General features: G+C 47.7%; 1 protein-coding gene across 8 annotated transcripts in view; it reads left to right on the forward strand.

The window, feature by feature from the left end:
• The window catches only part of LOC138625744 (nebulin-like), a 52658-nt gene extending 40874 nt beyond the window's left edge, over positions 1 to 11784 (forward strand). For 4 of the 8 annotated variants that reach the window (XM_069706867.1, XM_069706872.1, XM_069706871.1 and 1 more), the window contains 24 exons: positions 88 to 198; positions 751 to 861; positions 939 to 1049; positions 1132 to 1242; positions 1555 to 1662; positions 1777 to 1887; positions 2014 to 2121; positions 2453 to 2563; positions 2652 to 2762; positions 3682 to 3792; positions 4041 to 4142; positions 4838 to 4942; positions 5039 to 5137; positions 6459 to 6563; positions 6691 to 6795; positions 7741 to 7848; positions 7922 to 8032; positions 8172 to 8288; positions 8549 to 8659; positions 8917 to 9021; positions 9159 to 9263; positions 9730 to 9834; positions 10358 to 10450; positions 10686 to 11148. In XM_069706867.1, coding sequence (XP_069562968.1) covers positions 88 to 198; positions 751 to 861; positions 939 to 1049; positions 1132 to 1242; positions 1555 to 1662; positions 1777 to 1887; positions 2014 to 2121; positions 2453 to 2563; positions 2652 to 2762; positions 3682 to 3792; positions 4041 to 4142; positions 4838 to 4942; positions 5039 to 5137; positions 6459 to 6563; positions 6691 to 6795; positions 7741 to 7848; positions 7922 to 8032; positions 8172 to 8288; positions 8549 to 8659; positions 8917 to 9021; positions 9159 to 9263; positions 9730 to 9834; positions 10358 to 10450; positions 10686 to 10940 — 2730 coding nt within the window. In that variant the 3' untranslated portion in view covers positions 10941 to 11148. The other 4 variants (XM_069706869.1, XM_069706870.1, XM_069706874.1 and 1 more) reach the window with 4 other exon arrangements.
• The last annotated feature ends 5716 nt before the right edge of the window (positions 11785 to 17500 follow it).

Here is a 17500-nt window from a genome sequence, read left to right on the forward strand (position 1 = left end):
GGACGGTCGTGAACAGCCGTGTTGTCGTGTCTTCGTTGGCGTCGTGTGTCACTTCTTCTTCTTCTTTTTTTTCTTCCTGTCCTGCAGGTGAAGTACAAGTCGGCGGGGAAGAAGGAGTCGAGCAGCTCTCTGTTCCACCTGCTGCCCGAGACTCTGGAGACGCAGCGCGTTAAAGAGGTCACGGAGCTGCAGAGCGAGGTGCGTCACTCAAACTCTGAGACTCCGCCCCCTCGTCCGAGCTCACGTGAACACAAACCGGAGTCGTGGAAATAAAACCTCCGGTCCGTGGAGAGGAGCTCAGAGTTTCCTCCTTCAACAATTCAGAAGCGCATCATGTGTTCAAGTTTTTACATCTGGAAACTCGGAGATTGAGCAGAAACGCTCTGAACTGAGAGTCTGTAAATAACATCCACTTTCTCCCAGGAAGGTTTCCTTCCTTCTCTTTTGTGTTCACGGTTCTTATAGTTGTATTTTTCTCTGATACGTCTCCAGTTAAAAAAAAAGGCTTTTAATACGAAACAGAACAAAAGCACCTCCTGCAGAGATGCTCTTATTTTACATTCTGTAAAACGCCGCAGCACTTTTAGATGTCTCTCTGGACTTTATTTGTTGAATCAGAAAACATTATGAAAGAAAGAAAAAAAAAGCCGACGCCTCAAGAAAAATATTCATAACATCAACAAATAAACGGGTTTTATTGGATTTTGTTGAGTTAAACCGAGAACAAAATACCATTTTTCTTTTCTTCAGAACAAGTACAAGCAGAGCGGGAAGAAGTCGCTGTCGTCCAGCTTGTACGCTCAGCTGCCAAAGACCGCCGAGACGCAGCTCGCCGCCAAGATGGCCGACCTGCAGAGCGAGGTGAGCGGGGGAGGGATTTTAATTCACAGCTGTCTCTCTCCGTTTTGTCCTCTTCACGTCCTCCCGTCTACCTGCAGAGTAAATACCGGGAGGACGGCGTCCGCGGCCTCTCGCACAGTTTCTACTCTCAGCTGGCAGAAACCACCGAGACGCAGCTGGCCAGATGTGCGTCGGAGCTGCAGAGCGAGGTCAGCGGCCACTTCCTGTTCTTCCAGAGACGGTTTTAACCTGCAGCTCCTCCAACACCTCTGACCCACGTTCTCTCTTCAGGCCAAGTACAAGGAGGCGAGCAGGAAGGAGGCGAGCAGCTGTCTGTACCATCAGCTCCCTGAGACCCTGGAGACTCAACACGCCAGAGAGGCAGGCGAGCTGCTGAGTCAGGTACACACACACACACACACACGCACACACACACACACACACACACACACACACACACACACACACACACACACACACACACACACACACACACACACGATTTGTTTCATCTGTCGAGTTTTGGGGATTTTCTATAAATATGTTGCTGCTGACTTTGATATTTCCTGCGGTACTTGAATGCACCGGTGATGATTGTTTGTCTTGAATTAAATCAGGACCCTCGTTCTCGCCTCTATCTTCTCACCGTCAGGGAGTTTCAGTGATTTGAGTGGTTTTATTCTGAAAGGGTCTGAGCGTCTGTGTTTCCTGCAGGTGAAGTACCGGGACGCTCAGAAGGATCTGAGCTGTAATCTGTTCTCTCTGCTGCCGGAGACCGAACACACCAAGTTCGCCAGAGCCGTCATGGAGCTGCAGAGCGAGGTGGGTTTCACAAACTAGATGTCACGTTGTCCTCTTCCCGAAAAAAAGCTCTGATCGGTGTCGTCGTCTCGGATCCTCATCGTCTCCGTGTGCGTGTTTTTGTGTGCGTTGCAGAATAAATACAAGCAGAAAGGCCGGCGGGAGATGAGCAGCAGCGTCTTCCACCGAATGCCGGAGACCACGGAGATGCAGCTGGTGAAGCAGATCTCGGAGCTGCAGAGCGAAGTGAGACCTTTTCAGATTCACTTCAGTCACATCCTGAAGCCCTGAAATAAAACATCACTCGGCAAACAGGAGAATTCATGCAAACTCAGCATTTCTACACATTTACACACCGTGTCACTCTTCCAGTTGAAGTACAAGAAGGACAAAGAGGATCTGTCCAGCTGTCTGTACTCGCTGCTGCCGGAGACACTGCAGACTCAGTTTGTGAAGGAGATGTCTGAGACGCACAGCGAGGTGAGGAACACCGTTTGGGATTTATTTGGTTTCTCCAAAACATCACAGATCAATAATTTATCAAGAGATCCGGAAAAAAGAAAAAAGAGCCACCAGTTGAGAGCCACTGGTTTAAATGAAGTGTTATAGTCTGCAGCTCATTCAGTGTCTGAAATATGTAAATATCTTGTTGTGTAGAACAGAGTGTCATCAGCGAACAGGTTTATATTCTATTCAGATTTATTATTAAGAAATATGTCAATCATAATAACGAGCCTCTTAACCCTGATTTGGTTAAATTTGTATGAAAACGGGCTCCTAGTTGAGTATTGATCGGGCGTTTCCTGTTCAGAGTAAATACAAGGAGGCGGGCAGGAAGGAGCTGGTGAACTGTTTGTACTCTCTGCTGCCCGAAACCAAAGAAACTCAACACGCCAAAGAGCAGACGCAGCTGCACAGCGAGGTACGACCCCAACGGCACGCCAATCATCTGCTGGACACTTCGGAAACCATTAATTCAGCATTTCATTCATCATGATATTGTTTTTCAGAAAGCGTACCGGGAGGACGGAAGAAAGGAGGCCGGCAGCTCTCTGTACGCTCTCATGCCTCAAACCATCGAGACCGTGTTCGCCAAGGAGATGACCAAGACGCAGAGCGACGTGAGCACCAACCTCACCTTATTCATGATCTAGTTAACAACAGATTCATATTTAAGAGAAACAGCGTTTGAACTTTGGCTGTTTAAAGTCTGTCAGGTGACGCAAGTCTCCTTTAATTTAAGATTATTTTATTTCAGTCACTTTAAGACATCAACAAAAACAAAGAAGACGAGAGCTCGGCGTGAAGATTTCTGTCTGAAGAGCAGGAGAGACACTTAGACAATAACGTCCCATGATCCTCTCTGTTTAACACACACACACACACACACACACACACACACACACACACACACACACACACACACACACACACACACACACACACACACACACACACACACACACACACACACAGCGGGAGTGCGTTGGTATCATTTTGTCTGCAGGAGCGTGAACAGAGGCAGCAGCTGGGTTGATGCTCTACAGCCTGAGGACACAGACACTGACCTACAACACACACACACACACACACACACACACACACACACACACACACACACACACACACACACACACACACACACACTCACTGGTGACGAGCAGGTGACAGATAATAAGAGTCGGATTTGTTTCCAGAGATGAAAGTGTGTGTTGACCGAATGTGACGTTAACTGGAGCGCGAAACTCAGACGACCCAGACGAGCCGCCGTCTGCAGAACCTGAACACATCATGATAAGAACACGCGTGTTTTAGTATCGTCACGGTCTCCTCCCATGTTTCTACACGTGAACATACAAACCTTCCTCGTTCTCGCCGTCGGAAGCAGCTTGTCTTATTTTTAGTCGGATGAACGACTGTTTTCAGTCCAAACTGAATTATTCACCGGAGATCTTCCTCCTCCTCATCTTCCTCCTCTTCCTCCTCCTCCTCCCCCTCCTCCTCCTCCTTCCTCATCACATCCTTTGACTGTCTCTGTAGAAGCTCTATAAGGAGAAGTATAACCGTGAGAAAGGGAAGTCCACCTACACCAACATGAAGACGCTGCCGGAGGTGGAGCACGCCATGGAGGTCAACAAGAACCAGAGTGATGTAAAAACACACACTCACACACTCAGACACACACACTCACACACACACACACACACACACACGCACGCACGCACGCACACACACACAGTAAACACAGTGTTTCATTTAATGTTCAAACTGAAAGTCAACTGACCGAAAAATGAATAAAAAATCATGTTGATTTATTATTATTAAAATTTTTATGTAAAAATCCTTCTGTTATTGTTTTAATTGAAAGTTTAATTTCTCTCTCGTGTGTTTGATCTCAGGTCGGCTACAGGAAAGGAAGAGAGGAGCTGCATCACTACAGCTCGCTGCCCGACAGACCCGACATCGTCAACGCCAGCAACGCCGCCAAACTGGCCAGCGACGTGAGTCTGTGTGTGTGTGTGTGTGTGTGTGTGTGTGTGTGTGTGTGTGTGTGTGTGTGTGTGTGTGTGTGTGTGTGTGTGTGTGTGTGTGTGTGTGTGTGTGTGTGTGTGTGTGTGTGTGTGTGTGTGTGTGTGTGTGTGTGTGTGTGTGTGTGTGTGTGTGTGTGTGTGTGTGTGTCCTGAGATGTTGAAACCATCAGAACAGAAGTAACATTTCCCCTTAGAGAAAAAAACCCCATCAATTTCATGAATGTTCAAAAACTCACATGTATGACCTCGTATGGAAATTAAAACATGTTTACAAATCTTTTCTCATATTTTATTGAAATAGACCGAAGACAACATCAGATGTTGAAACTGAACATTTTTATTGTTTCATAAGTAAATATCTGCTCATTTTGAATTTGATAGCATCGACACATTTAAAAAAAAGTCATGTTCACCGCTGTGCTGCATCACCTCTTGTTTTAAAAACACTCTGTAAACTTACACAAATTCACGCCATGTGGTTGTCACGGAAACGAACATCCTCCAGAACCTGTCAGAGAATCGTCACGTGGTTGTAAACCCGGTGTCTGTTTGTGTGTACGTCAACGGGTTCGTTACGAACAGGTGCTGCTGATTCATCAAAAGAACACGCGTGTGTGTTTTGTGAAGTTAACATGTTCGTTTTCATCTCGCGTGTTGATCCTCAGGTCGCCTACAGGACTTCTACCAAACAGCCGGTTCACAGCGACGGCTCCCTCCTGGACAGAACCGACATCCAGCACGCCAAGGAGGTTTCAAAACTGGCCAGCCAGGTACCACAAAACACACACACACAGCCTACCCAGCATGCAGCGGGGCAGGAGAAGGGGCTGATGGGTAGTGCAGTGAACACGTTCTCTCTCCTGCAGGTGAAGTACAGGGACGGACGTTCGGAGAAACCACGTTACAACCCGCTGGACTGCCTCTCCTTCAGACACTCTCAGGCCGCCGGTGCTCTGGCCAGTCAGGTGAGGCGGCCGCGGGGTCACATGACCCGCCTCGCGCAGGGGTCACATGACCCGCCTCGCGCAGAGGACACATGACCCGCCTCACGCAGGGGTCACATGACCCGCCTCACGCAGGGGTCAGGTTCACCTGTTGGAAGAGGAACGAATCACGGGATTCCTGTTTATCAACTTAACGTGTCTTTGGGATGTGTTTTTTTTTTCCACCAACATACGGGAGCATTAACGTAATAACGGATGTCTGAGTGTCCCTGAATGCACCATTCAAATCAGGCAGATACCACCTGATACCAGCTGATACCACCTGATACCAGCTGATACCACCTGATACCAGCTGATACCACCTGATACCAGCTGATACCACCTGATACCAGCTGATACCACCTGATTGGGTGAAGTTCACCTCTGAGTTCAGAAGGTCGTTGAAGCAGCAGCACAAAAATCGTCCATTTATCTATTTACTTGCCTTCATCGGAATAATCAGATTTAACCGAAAACGTTACAAAAACGCATCCGTCATTGTGTGTGTGTGTGTGTGTGTGTGTGTGTGTGTGTGTGTGTGTGTGTGTGTGTGTGTGTGTGTGTGTGTGTGTGTGTGTGTGTGTGTGTGTGTGTGTGTTTCACTTCAACACACGCACCCTCTAAAATTCGGTCTGTTGAGTGGGCGTAGCCATGGCAACCTTTCTGAGGCAAATGGAGAGGGATTGTGGGATGAAAAGCTGGAGAAGTTGAAGAGGTTTTGCACACACACACACACACACACACACACACACACACACACACACACACACACACACACACACACACACACACACACACACACACACACACACACACACACACACACACATATGTTGGTCTTTCTATCGTTGTGAGGACACTCACTGACGCAACTGAATGTGGAACCTCGAAACTGGAACAAAGTCCGAAGCCTGAAACGGTCCTCACTATGATGGTTTTATCCATACATACACACACACACACACACACACACACACACACACACACACACACACACACACACACACACACACACACACACACACACACACACACACACACACACACACTTATAGCCGTGGTTCAGTTTTGGTCTGTTTGCTGCCCACACAGCCCCAGAAAGAATAAAAAAAGAAAAAAGCCTCTGTACTTCACGGCATTACATAACAGCTTGTTGTGCTGAACACCATCTGGTGTTCAGGAACGCTGCCCACCTGAAAATAGTGTATGTCTTTTACCTAATCTATGAGCCAGCCGTTTGTTTCCAGGTCAGCGTGAGAGTCTCTGCTGGGTTTCTGTCCTCTGACCTCTGTGTGTCCTCCAGGTGAAGTACAAGACCAACCAGAACCAGAAACCGGAGGGTTCCTCAGACCTGCCGAACCTCCTGCAGCTGGAGCACTTCCTGCACGCCAGCAAGCTGCAGAGCAACGTACGACAACGCAACCTTTTTTTTTTTTTTTCTTCAGAAACCTTCACATTAAGAGCAGCAGGCTTCACAGGGTCAGTGGGTGTGAAGCTGTGTGTGCCCTTCAAAATAAAAGTCTGTGTGTGATCAGGTGGAGTACAAGAAGAAATACGAGGAAACGAAGGCTCAGTACCACGGAGCTCTGGACACGGCTGAACAGCTCCACCACAAGGAGAACGCAGTGCTGCACAGCCAGGTCTCACACACACACACACACACACGCACACGCACACGCACACACACACACACACACCTTAACACACACACACACACACACACACACACACACACACACACACACACCTTAACACACACACACACACACACGCACACGCACGCACACGCACGCACCTTAACACACACACACACACACACACACACACACACCTTACACACACACACACACACACACACACACACACACACACACACACACACACACACACACACACACACACACACACACACACCTTAACACACACACACACACACACACACACACACACACACACACCACACACACACACACACACACACACACACACACACACACACACACACACACACACACACACACACACACACACACCTTAACACACACACACACACACACACACACACACACACACACACACACACACACACACCTTAACACACACACACACACACACACACACACACACACACACACACACACACACACACACACACACACACACACACACACACACACACACACACACACACACACACACACACACACACACACACACACACACACACACACACACACACACACACACACACACACACACACACACACACACACACACACACACACACACACACCTTAACACACACACACACACACACACACACACACACACACACACACACACACACACACACACACACACACACACACACACACACACACACACACACACACACACTTAACACACACACACACACCCACACACACACACACACACACACACACACACACACACACACACACACACACACACACACACACACACACACACACCTTAACACACACACACACACACCTTACACACACACACACACACCCAGGTGTGTGTTGTCCCGGTGTTTCCTGTCTGAGTCCGGTTGTTTCCAGGTGAAGTACCGGGAGGAGTACGAGCGGAGCCGCGGTCGCTCTCAGATGGAGTTCGGAGACACGCAGACGTACAAAGTGTCCAAAGAAGCCCAGAAGATGCAGAGCGAGGTGAGACGCCGTCCCGCCGACGCTCAGCCGGCTCGGCTGTGTTCTTTAATCTGCGTGTGTCCGTCCGTCTCAGAGGGAGTACCGCCGCGACTACCGGGAGACGGTGAAGGGCCGAGCCCTGGTGGACGTGGAGACGACGCCCGGATACCTGACGGCCCGACACGCAGGCACCCTGCTGAGCGAGGTGAGACGGTTTAAACCTCCTCATCAAACACCCTCCGACAGGATCACACCTGGCTCTCTTCTCACTTTAGTTTTAATTTTAGGGATTTTTAAATTTAATACATTTCTAATCACTTCATTATTATTCATTATCATCGTAGAAGGAGTACAGGAAGGACCTGGAGCAGGAAGTGAAGGGGCGGGGCTTATCTGGTGTTGGCCTCGAGGAGACACCTGAGCTGCTGAGGGTTAAGAAAGCCGGTCAGATACTGAACCAGGTAACACAGATGCACACACACTCACACACACACACACACACACACACACACACACACACACACACACACACACACACACACACACACACACACACACACACACACACACACACACACACACACACACACACGACTCAGGACTCTGGTTAAAGACACATCACTGTTTAAACCTGTGTGTGTGTGTGTGTGTGTGTGTGTGTGTGTGTGTGTGTGTGTGTGTGTGTGTGTGTGTGTGTGTGTGTGTGTGTGTGTGCTCACAGAAGGAGTACCGCCGGGACCTGGAGAGGGACATCGTGGGTAAAGGGATGGAGCTGAGCTCTGAAGTCCTGGAGATCCAACGAGCCAAGAGAGCCTCGGAGATCCAGAGTCAGGTATCTGTGGTTACAGCTTCCAAAAATGGGAATATTTGATAATTTTATGGCAGTTTCAGGCCTGGTTTCCATAGCAACACACAGCCGACATAAAGCACCTTGCTCACTGGAGACCTACCTGTGTGTGTGTGTGTGTGTGTGTGTGTGTGTGTGTGTGTGTGTGTGTGTGTGTGTGTGTGTGTGTGTGTGTGTGTGTGTGTGTGTGTGTGTGTGTGTGTGTGTGTGTGTGTGTGTGTGTGTGTGTGTGTGTGTTGCAGAAGTTGTACAAGCAGACGGACCGGCTCAGAGAAAACTCGTATGGGACGGTGACCGACACTCCCGATCTGCTGCACGCCTCCTACCTCAAAGACATCTACAGCCAAGTGTGTGTGTGTGTGTGTGTGTGTGTGTGTGTGTGTGTGTGTGTGTGTGTGTGTGTGTGTGTGTGTGTAAAATGAATACAGAAACATGTTAGGAAGCTGCATTCTTCCAGCCGACATCTCCCTCCTTCACCCTGTAGAAGAAGTACAAGGAGGAGGCGGAGCTTCTGAAGGGTCGGTACCGCCTGGTGTCAGAAACCCCGGAGATGGAGCGAGTCCGAGCCAACCAGAGACACATCAGCTCTGTAAGGACACGCTCCTTTATTTTACCTCCACACAATCACAGCGTTGTCAGAAAATAAAGCTGACCAAGTGTTTCTCTTTAATGTATAGAAGTGGGCGGAGCTTCCAGTTCTGAAAAGTGGGGCTAATGTTTGGAGGTTCCTGAAAGTGTAATACCACCGAGGGCCACCAGAGGCTGGCTCCTAAAAAGCCTCTCCATAGACTGCCATTCAGCTTCTCTTGTGAATATCATTAATTATGTTAGGCCTCAAAAAGCGGTATGTTTTGGGGGCGTGGCTGTTTGACTGACAGGCCTGTAGTGCAGTCAGCTGGGCGGGGCATAGTGTCTTCAGTTCCATCGCTCGCTCCTCCCACAGCTTGTCCAAATATGGTCACTTTCTGCTCCAAAATAGCAACATGACCACTGTTTGGTTGCCGCCTGGTTGGAAGTCAGTGTGGTTCCAGCGGTTGCTCTCTGTCGCCCCCTAGCTGCAGTACTGCTGGGACTCCAAGCTGATGAGAGGCCTGATGTCGTCGGTCGCAGAGACGCCGGAGATCGTCCTCGCCAGAGAGAACGCCAAGAAGTTCAGCGACGTATGTCCACACACACACACACACACACACACACACACACACACACACACACACACACACACACACACACACACACACACACACACACACACACACACACACACACACACACACACACACACACACACACACACACACACACACACACACACACACACACACACACACACACACACACACACACACACACACACACACACACACACACACACACACACACACACACACACACACACACACACACACACACACACACACACACACACACACACACACACACACACACACACACACACACACACACACACACACACACACACACACACACACACACACACACACACACACACTCACACACACACACACACACACACACACACACACACACACACACACACACACACACACACACACACACACACACACACACACACACACACACACTTCCTTGCAAAATTTACAAATGATTTTCTACAAATTCAGTGATGTTAAAAGGCGCTGTCGGACCTCTGGTTCTGTTCAGGTCCAGTACCGGGAGGAAGTGGGGAGCGGCACCGCCGTCATGGACACGCCTGAGCTGGAGCGAGTCCGACGCAACCAGGAGAACATCAGCTCGGTGAGTCCAAACACTCTGACTCATGATGTCCACACAGGGTTCCCACTGGTCCTGGAAAATCTGGAATATCCTGGAAAATCTGGAATATCCTGGAAAATCTGGAATATCCTGGAAAATCTGCAGACTATTTTTATTTATTAGACTCAGAGTGGGAAGTTGGTCCGCTGACAGTTTCAGTATCGAGGAGTTCAATCCCAGCATGCACCACTGCATTTCCTGTCTGACTCCTCACCAGGTGAAGTACAAGCAGAGCGCGGTGAAGGCCACCAGCGTCGGAGTGACTCCGGAGCTGCAGAGAGTCCGACAGAACCAGGAGAACATCAGCTCGGCAAGATGCACACACACACACACACACACACACACACACACACACACACACACACACACACACACACACACACACACACACACACACACACACACACACACACACACACACACACACACACACACACACACACACACACACACTTACCAACCTGACATCTAACCTTGAGGCTGAAGAATACACAGAATATAGACCTTCCTGTACGCACAGACTCACACCAGCACATACACAGCTGCTTGTTGCCATGGTGATGTCATGTTGTATGTGTGTGTGTGCGTGAGCAGGTGAAGTACCAGCGTGGGTTGCAGGAGACGAGGGGGCGGAGCTGCACGGAGCTGGACACGCCCGAGTACAGGCGCGTCAGGAAGTCGCAGGATTCCGTCTCCACGGTAGCGGCCTGGTTGCCGTGGCTCCCGCCTGGGCTGTGGGAGGAGCTAACATGAGTGAGGTGGCACTGCCGGGTGGGACTGACGCACCGACACTAACGCACGCCGAAACGCTTCACCATCGCCTGTGCTGTGTGTGTGTGTGTGTGTGTGTGTGTGTGTGTGTGTGTGTGTGTGTGTGTGTGTGTGTGTGTGTGTGTGTGTGTGTGTGTGTGTGTGTGTGTGTGTGTTAATGAATAAAGTTTTTAAAACATTCCCTGTGTGTGTTTTATTTGCTCACTGACCAAACTGCACTCTGACCTGTGTGTGTTGTGATGTCCGACACCAGAGTGTGTGTGTGTGTGTGTGTGTGTGTGTGTGTGTGTGTGTGTGTGTGTGTGTGTGTGTGCGTGCGTGCGTGCGTGCGTGCGTGCGTGCGTGCGTGCGTGCGTGCGTGCGTGTGTGTGTGTGTGTGTGTGTTTAAAAACTCTCTAACACTCGTCGTCACGGTGACGCTGACACTTCCTGCCGCTCATTTCCGTTCGACAGGCGAAGTACCACGAGGACTTTGAGCGTGCGCGCGGCCGCGGCTGCCCGCCGGGGCTGGACGACCCGAGCATGGAGCGCTACCAGAGAGCCAATCAGATGATGGCGGAGGCGGGCTACAACAAAGGGATCCACCCCCAGGCGATGGAGATGGACCGGCGACCGGGAGGCATCATTGTAGGTCAGTGACCCCTCCCTCCCCCCAATTCAATCTGTAATTCTGTCGCCATGGTGATCTTATTTTAAGACAGGTTTTTTTTCACAATAAAAGCCTTCACTTCTGAGCAGCTGGGAGGCTTTTAATTTGATATGATGGAAGGAAGCAGCACAGTGAAAAAAGGAAACTGTGTTTGAGCTGCTGTGATCTGATTCCTACCTGCTCAGGTGACGGAGAGAGGACGCGGGTTTATTTCATTCACTGTTGTGATGTAAATGAAACCACATGTTTTGTCCCGAATGACTTTTCCTTCCTCCTGAAGACCTGAAGGTGTGGAGGACCGACCCAGGCTCCATCTTTGACTTTGACCCGCTGGAGGACAACATCCAGTCCAAGAGCCTCCGCAGGATGTCCGGTAGTCCACCTGAGTCTCTCACAATAACACACCTGCACGGAGATGGAAAGAAAAAACTAGATTTTAACAGCAAAGGCTCAAGATGTTCACATAAAACAGAGACCATGACACACGGGGAAGATCCTTGTAACTTTTATTTTGATATTTCTCTCTCCTCCTTTTGTTATTTTTCTTTTAATTTACGTGTTCACAAAGATTTTAAAGTTGAATCTCTGCAGGTTTAGTTCATTTTTTTCAGTTTTTAACTGATTTATTTTGTTAAATCAAACTCTAATTTTCTTAAAGATGAGTAACAGGTATCTCACTTAACATCTAGTTGAAGTTTTGTTTGCTCTTGTCAGATTTTATTTTTATTTCTCCCATCTTTTCCTCCCTGTGTCGTTACATCCGTCCCGTGCTGCCCCCTGGTGGCGGCTGTCCGTCAGAGCGGGCCGACTGCAGGCTGAGCAGGCAGCACTCGCAGCAGTCTCTCACCCACAGCCAGGCTCAGTCGGGGAGCTCGCTGACCTCTGACCTCTGGGACCGCAGCAGCGCTGGAACTCCGGGTACTCGTCTTCCAGCCTGAGTGAAAGCACCGACTGACTCGTGTCGTCTCGCGTCTCTAATCTCCAGATAAAACTCGACTAACTCACCGTCTCCCCCTGCAGGTTCCAGCATGAAGGTCACTGTGTTTTTTAGGTTCTCTAACAGCTCACACGGCTTCTTCCCCCGAGATTCATGAGAGTCCCACGAGTCGGGTGAAGACCTCTCCCTCTAACTTGTCCTCCGTGTCCCCCTCTGTCCCCCCCGCCAGCCCCCGTCCTCCCCGGAGCGTACCATCAGGGCATCCAGATGCAGCAGCAGCAGCAGTACCACGGCTACATGCACCAGACCAGCATGTCGTCGGTCAGATCCGTCACCTCGCCGCCTCACTCGGCCACCATGGTACGACCGGCTGATCATATTTACACACGATCGAACACAGAAAGCGATAAATTTACAGACAGATCAGGTCAATAATTGTGTCGTTGAGGGCGTGAAACATGTTGGAGAGCAGGTAACTGAAACAAAGTGATAAAGAGGGAAGAAGAAGAGCACACAGACAGCATGGAGCGCAGGACAACGAGGGACAGCTGAATTTAACAATCATCACAAATGTTCAGGTTAACAGCGGACACGTTAACGTGTTGAAGTCGGGTGCTGATGTTGATCAAGCGACGACACTCGGAGGACTTCCTCGTGAAGGTCACGGCTTCTCCGTGCGCGTCACTGCGCGCAGCAGGAGCGGCCTCTAAACCTTCTGACCCGTGTGAAGTCTGACCTCTGACCTCTGACCTCTCCGGTCTCTTTATTTTGTGTCTCCATGCTCAGCGTGTCTACCGAGCGCTGTACGACTACGCGGCTCAGGACCACGACGAGGTCTCGTTCAGAGACGGCGACGTCATCGTCAACGCTCAGCCCATCGACGAGGGCTGGATGTACGGCACCGTGCAGAGAACCGGCAAGTCGGGCATGCTGCCGGCAAACTACGTGGAGTGTTGCAACTGAAGCGCTGGGGGGGAGAGGGGGGGAGGGGGCAGGGCTAACACTCACTATAAAATCCACCCTCGCCGTCGTGGGAGCAGACGTCGGTGATGATCTCTGCGTTCCAGGGTTCATTTAAATTTCTGAGCTTTTTTATTCGATACGGTCACGTAACGTATTTTTACTCTCAATCAGGCTCATGATTCTTCTGGAGGTGCAGAAAGGCTTTTTGGGGAAACAATCAGCAACTCGACAATGAAAAAAAACTTTAATTCTTCACTGGTAAATACCAGCTGGAACGCACTGAACATCCCAGATGGGTGATATCAGGTATTAATAATCCGTCTGAGGGTGGTTTTATTTGTGGAGGAGAGCAGAGGCGGATGAAGTGGAGAGATGAATCGAGCATGCTGTCGATATCAAAACCTACGAGTCGAGGAGGGAATGACGAGGAGGATGCATGAAGGTAGAGAGAGTAGAAATTAGTTGAGTCACCTGGGACACCGAAGGAGGAAAGTTAGGAAGGACAGAGTGTGTTTTTCTTTCCTTAAATTTATAACGGAGTGAAAACTAAACGTTAATTCAGGCTAAAGTTTAGTGATGTTCTGGTTTTATCACCCATGAAAAGACCAAAACCAACAGCGGATGAATCTCCAGACTAAACTAAAAACAGATTACACTGTTCCAGAGATATTCTACAGAATATCACCGGACTTAAAAGAGTTAAAAGATGGGAAACAGGAAAGTAAATAAGGATGGAAAAACATTTAGATCTGTCTTTAAGACATGAGTTTGAGAACGAGGAGAGGAAAGAGGGTTTAAAGTCAAGATAAGAAGTTGGAAAATCTAAAATGGTTTTTATCTTTGGACCGATACAACCAAAAGCAGGAGGGAGGTCGGAGGGATGAGTGGAGGGATTGAAGAAGAAATAAATAAGGACGAGGTTTAGAGACATCTCAAGTTTTAATCATTTATTTATCCCGAGTTTTAATTTAATGTTCAGGTGAGTGTAGTTTCACTTTTTTGACTTCTGATTTGCAGAAATCTGCAGAAAGACAGACAGATCACACGACTTAACTAACACACTGTGTCTTTCTGTTTCTCGTATCAGATGGTTTTTTTGTATTATTTTTAACTATAAATAAGAGTTTTCAGGTCGTGTGCTGTCCAGATAATTCATCTCAGTGGACTGAAATCTGAACAGACTGTGTGAGTGCGTCGGGGCTTTGAGATTTCTGTACGTCGCAGACTATTTTGATACACAGGCTCCTGTCTAACATTTTGGAAAGATATATTTTACTCTTGTACGTAAACCGCTGAGTCGTGTTTTTAGGGTGTGTTGTCTTGCTGTGTGGATTGCATCCCGGTCATGTACTGAATAAAACCTTCACTCAGCCATGGTTTTACATTCTAGCTGGAGAGCATTTTGTATTTTGTTTGTTTGATTTCATAAATACTAGATGCAATAGAATATCATTTACTGAATAGTCATATGTTAACTGTGTTGATTTTTTGAAAGAGGCACTTTGTGTAATTTTATAAATCCTTTTTTTGTGTGTGTCTGGATCAAGGATTTTTAAGCTTCTAATGTCACCGCTGTAAAGTTTTTTTTTTCTTATTTAGTCTGTATGACATCACAGATTATACTACATTTATTTCCATATTCTTTGAAATTATATATCACTCAATCTCAGTTATGTTACTTTGCCATATGATAATCGCAGTGTGTTACATGTGGGAGAAATAAAAACAAAATGAACTGTCAACAGAAATGTGGCTTGACATTTATTTTCCCCTTTAACAGAAACCTGACATTTAGTTCAGTAAAACATCCATTAATACTTTATATTCTGTAATAGTACATGCCTATAAGTACTCGCACAATAATTGTGTATACACAGATTCATGGTGCAGTTATTATCAGTAGTGATAAAATCTCTCTTATAATAAAGCCTCCAATACATTCAACAATTAAGGAATTTTAAGAAAACCAAATGAAATTAAAACTACAAGCAGTGATGTACGGGCTCTCGCACTCCAGCGTGTCGCCTTCCCGAAGCCGTCCCCCCCGACGTGCAGCGCGCCAGGGACCGCGTATACCCGCTTAAAGTTGCTATTTTTGTCTCGTTTCCTGTCTCCAGCAGGGGGCGGTGGCGAGCCGTTTGGCCACACCGACTGGCAAAACACATCAGATGTATCTCTCACCACGCGTTTCAAGGTTTCAAGCATCCATTGACCTTAAACGTCAACTTCCTGTGTCACGGCGAGACATCCAACTTTGCTGCATCGTCACAGCAACGCCCAGCCACATCAAGGGCAAGAATTGAACCTGGAACCTTCTGACTGGGAGGCAACAACACTAACCACTGCACCACTGCGCTCTCTTCCATAACAATCATATAAATTATATAAGTCAGACAAACACCCAATAGAGGCAGCACAACTTTGCAGTTGCTAGCGTTGTCGTCTCACAATCAGGAAGTACTCGGTTCGATCAGCAGCTTGGAACTCTGTCTGTGGAGGATTGCATGTTCTTGCTTGGAGTGTGACTTTGTCACATTTATGACTTCATGCATGATGTTTGTTTTACATCATGGACTACATGCATAAGTTAGTCGTCCATTGTTAGACGACATATTTTACTTTAGTTATTACTTATGCAGGAACATTCAAATTCCACACAGAAAGTCCCAGGCGGGGATCGAACCACGAACCTTCAGACTGTGAGACGACAACGCTGACAACTGCACTGTTGTGTTGCCTGACATAATTTGAACTGAAGTCATACTATAGAATGTCGTCCAAAAAATGATCAAAAAGTCATATTTTGCACGACATGCTATAGTATGACTTTCGTTCAAGTTATGGAAGCCAGCATAGTGGTGCACCTGTCAGCGTTGTCGTCTCTCAGTTTGAAGGTAGCAGGTTCAATTCCTGGCTGGAACATTATATGTGGAATTTGCATGTTCCTGCAAAACTAATAAACTAAAAATAAAGTTTGTCATCCATATTATAGATGAACTGCAACCTATTACTCCACGGTCCACAAATATTCATTCAAATGCGACCAAAATTGCCAGACATTCTTTGGATAGTAGATATACGTGTTTTCAAAGAGGTCTGCAGTGATATTAAATGTCTTCCTGTAATACGTAGTGGATGCAAAACTTTTTCAATTTCTCCAAACGTTTCAACTTCACTAAAAGTTGAATCACCATCAACAGGTGGAATCTGAACCTTTAATAACAACTTTGGTGAATTTAGTCACCATTTTTGGCGATTCACACATGTTGTACTTTAACAAACTTCTCCCACAGATTTTGTCGGACCGACTTGAAATTGAGTGTGTGCACTCTGAACATGTTTGGAATTAAAAGTTATCAAAATAATTTGTTTTTGTCGATCGGTGTGCCCGTGGCGTCGTGGCCAAAAAGTGACCCAAAAGTCATGCTATGGCATGTTGTTCAAAAAATAACCGGCATTTTCAAAGTCAGAAATTACTAATGACTTTTTTTTTGTAAAACATGACAAAGGTGGGGATTGAACCCCAAACCTTCTGGCTGAGAAGCAGCAGTGCTAACCACCACACCACCAATCTTCCCAGGAGTTAGGTAGCATTGTGACAAATCTTTGGCTCACTGCAACCTATAACTTGACCGTCCACAAATATTCATTCAAATGCGACCAAAATTGCAAAAGACATTCTTTGAATAGTAGATATACGTGTTTTCAAAGG

The sequence above is a fragment of the Brachyistius frenatus genome, unplaced genomic scaffold (genome assembly GCF_029030835.1).
Source record: "Brachyistius frenatus isolate BFR_SWC_R1_liver_20210118 unplaced genomic scaffold, ASM2903083v1 Contig_65, whole genome shotgun sequence".
NCBI lineage: Eukaryota > Metazoa > Chordata > Actinopteri > Embiotocidae > Brachyistius > Brachyistius frenatus.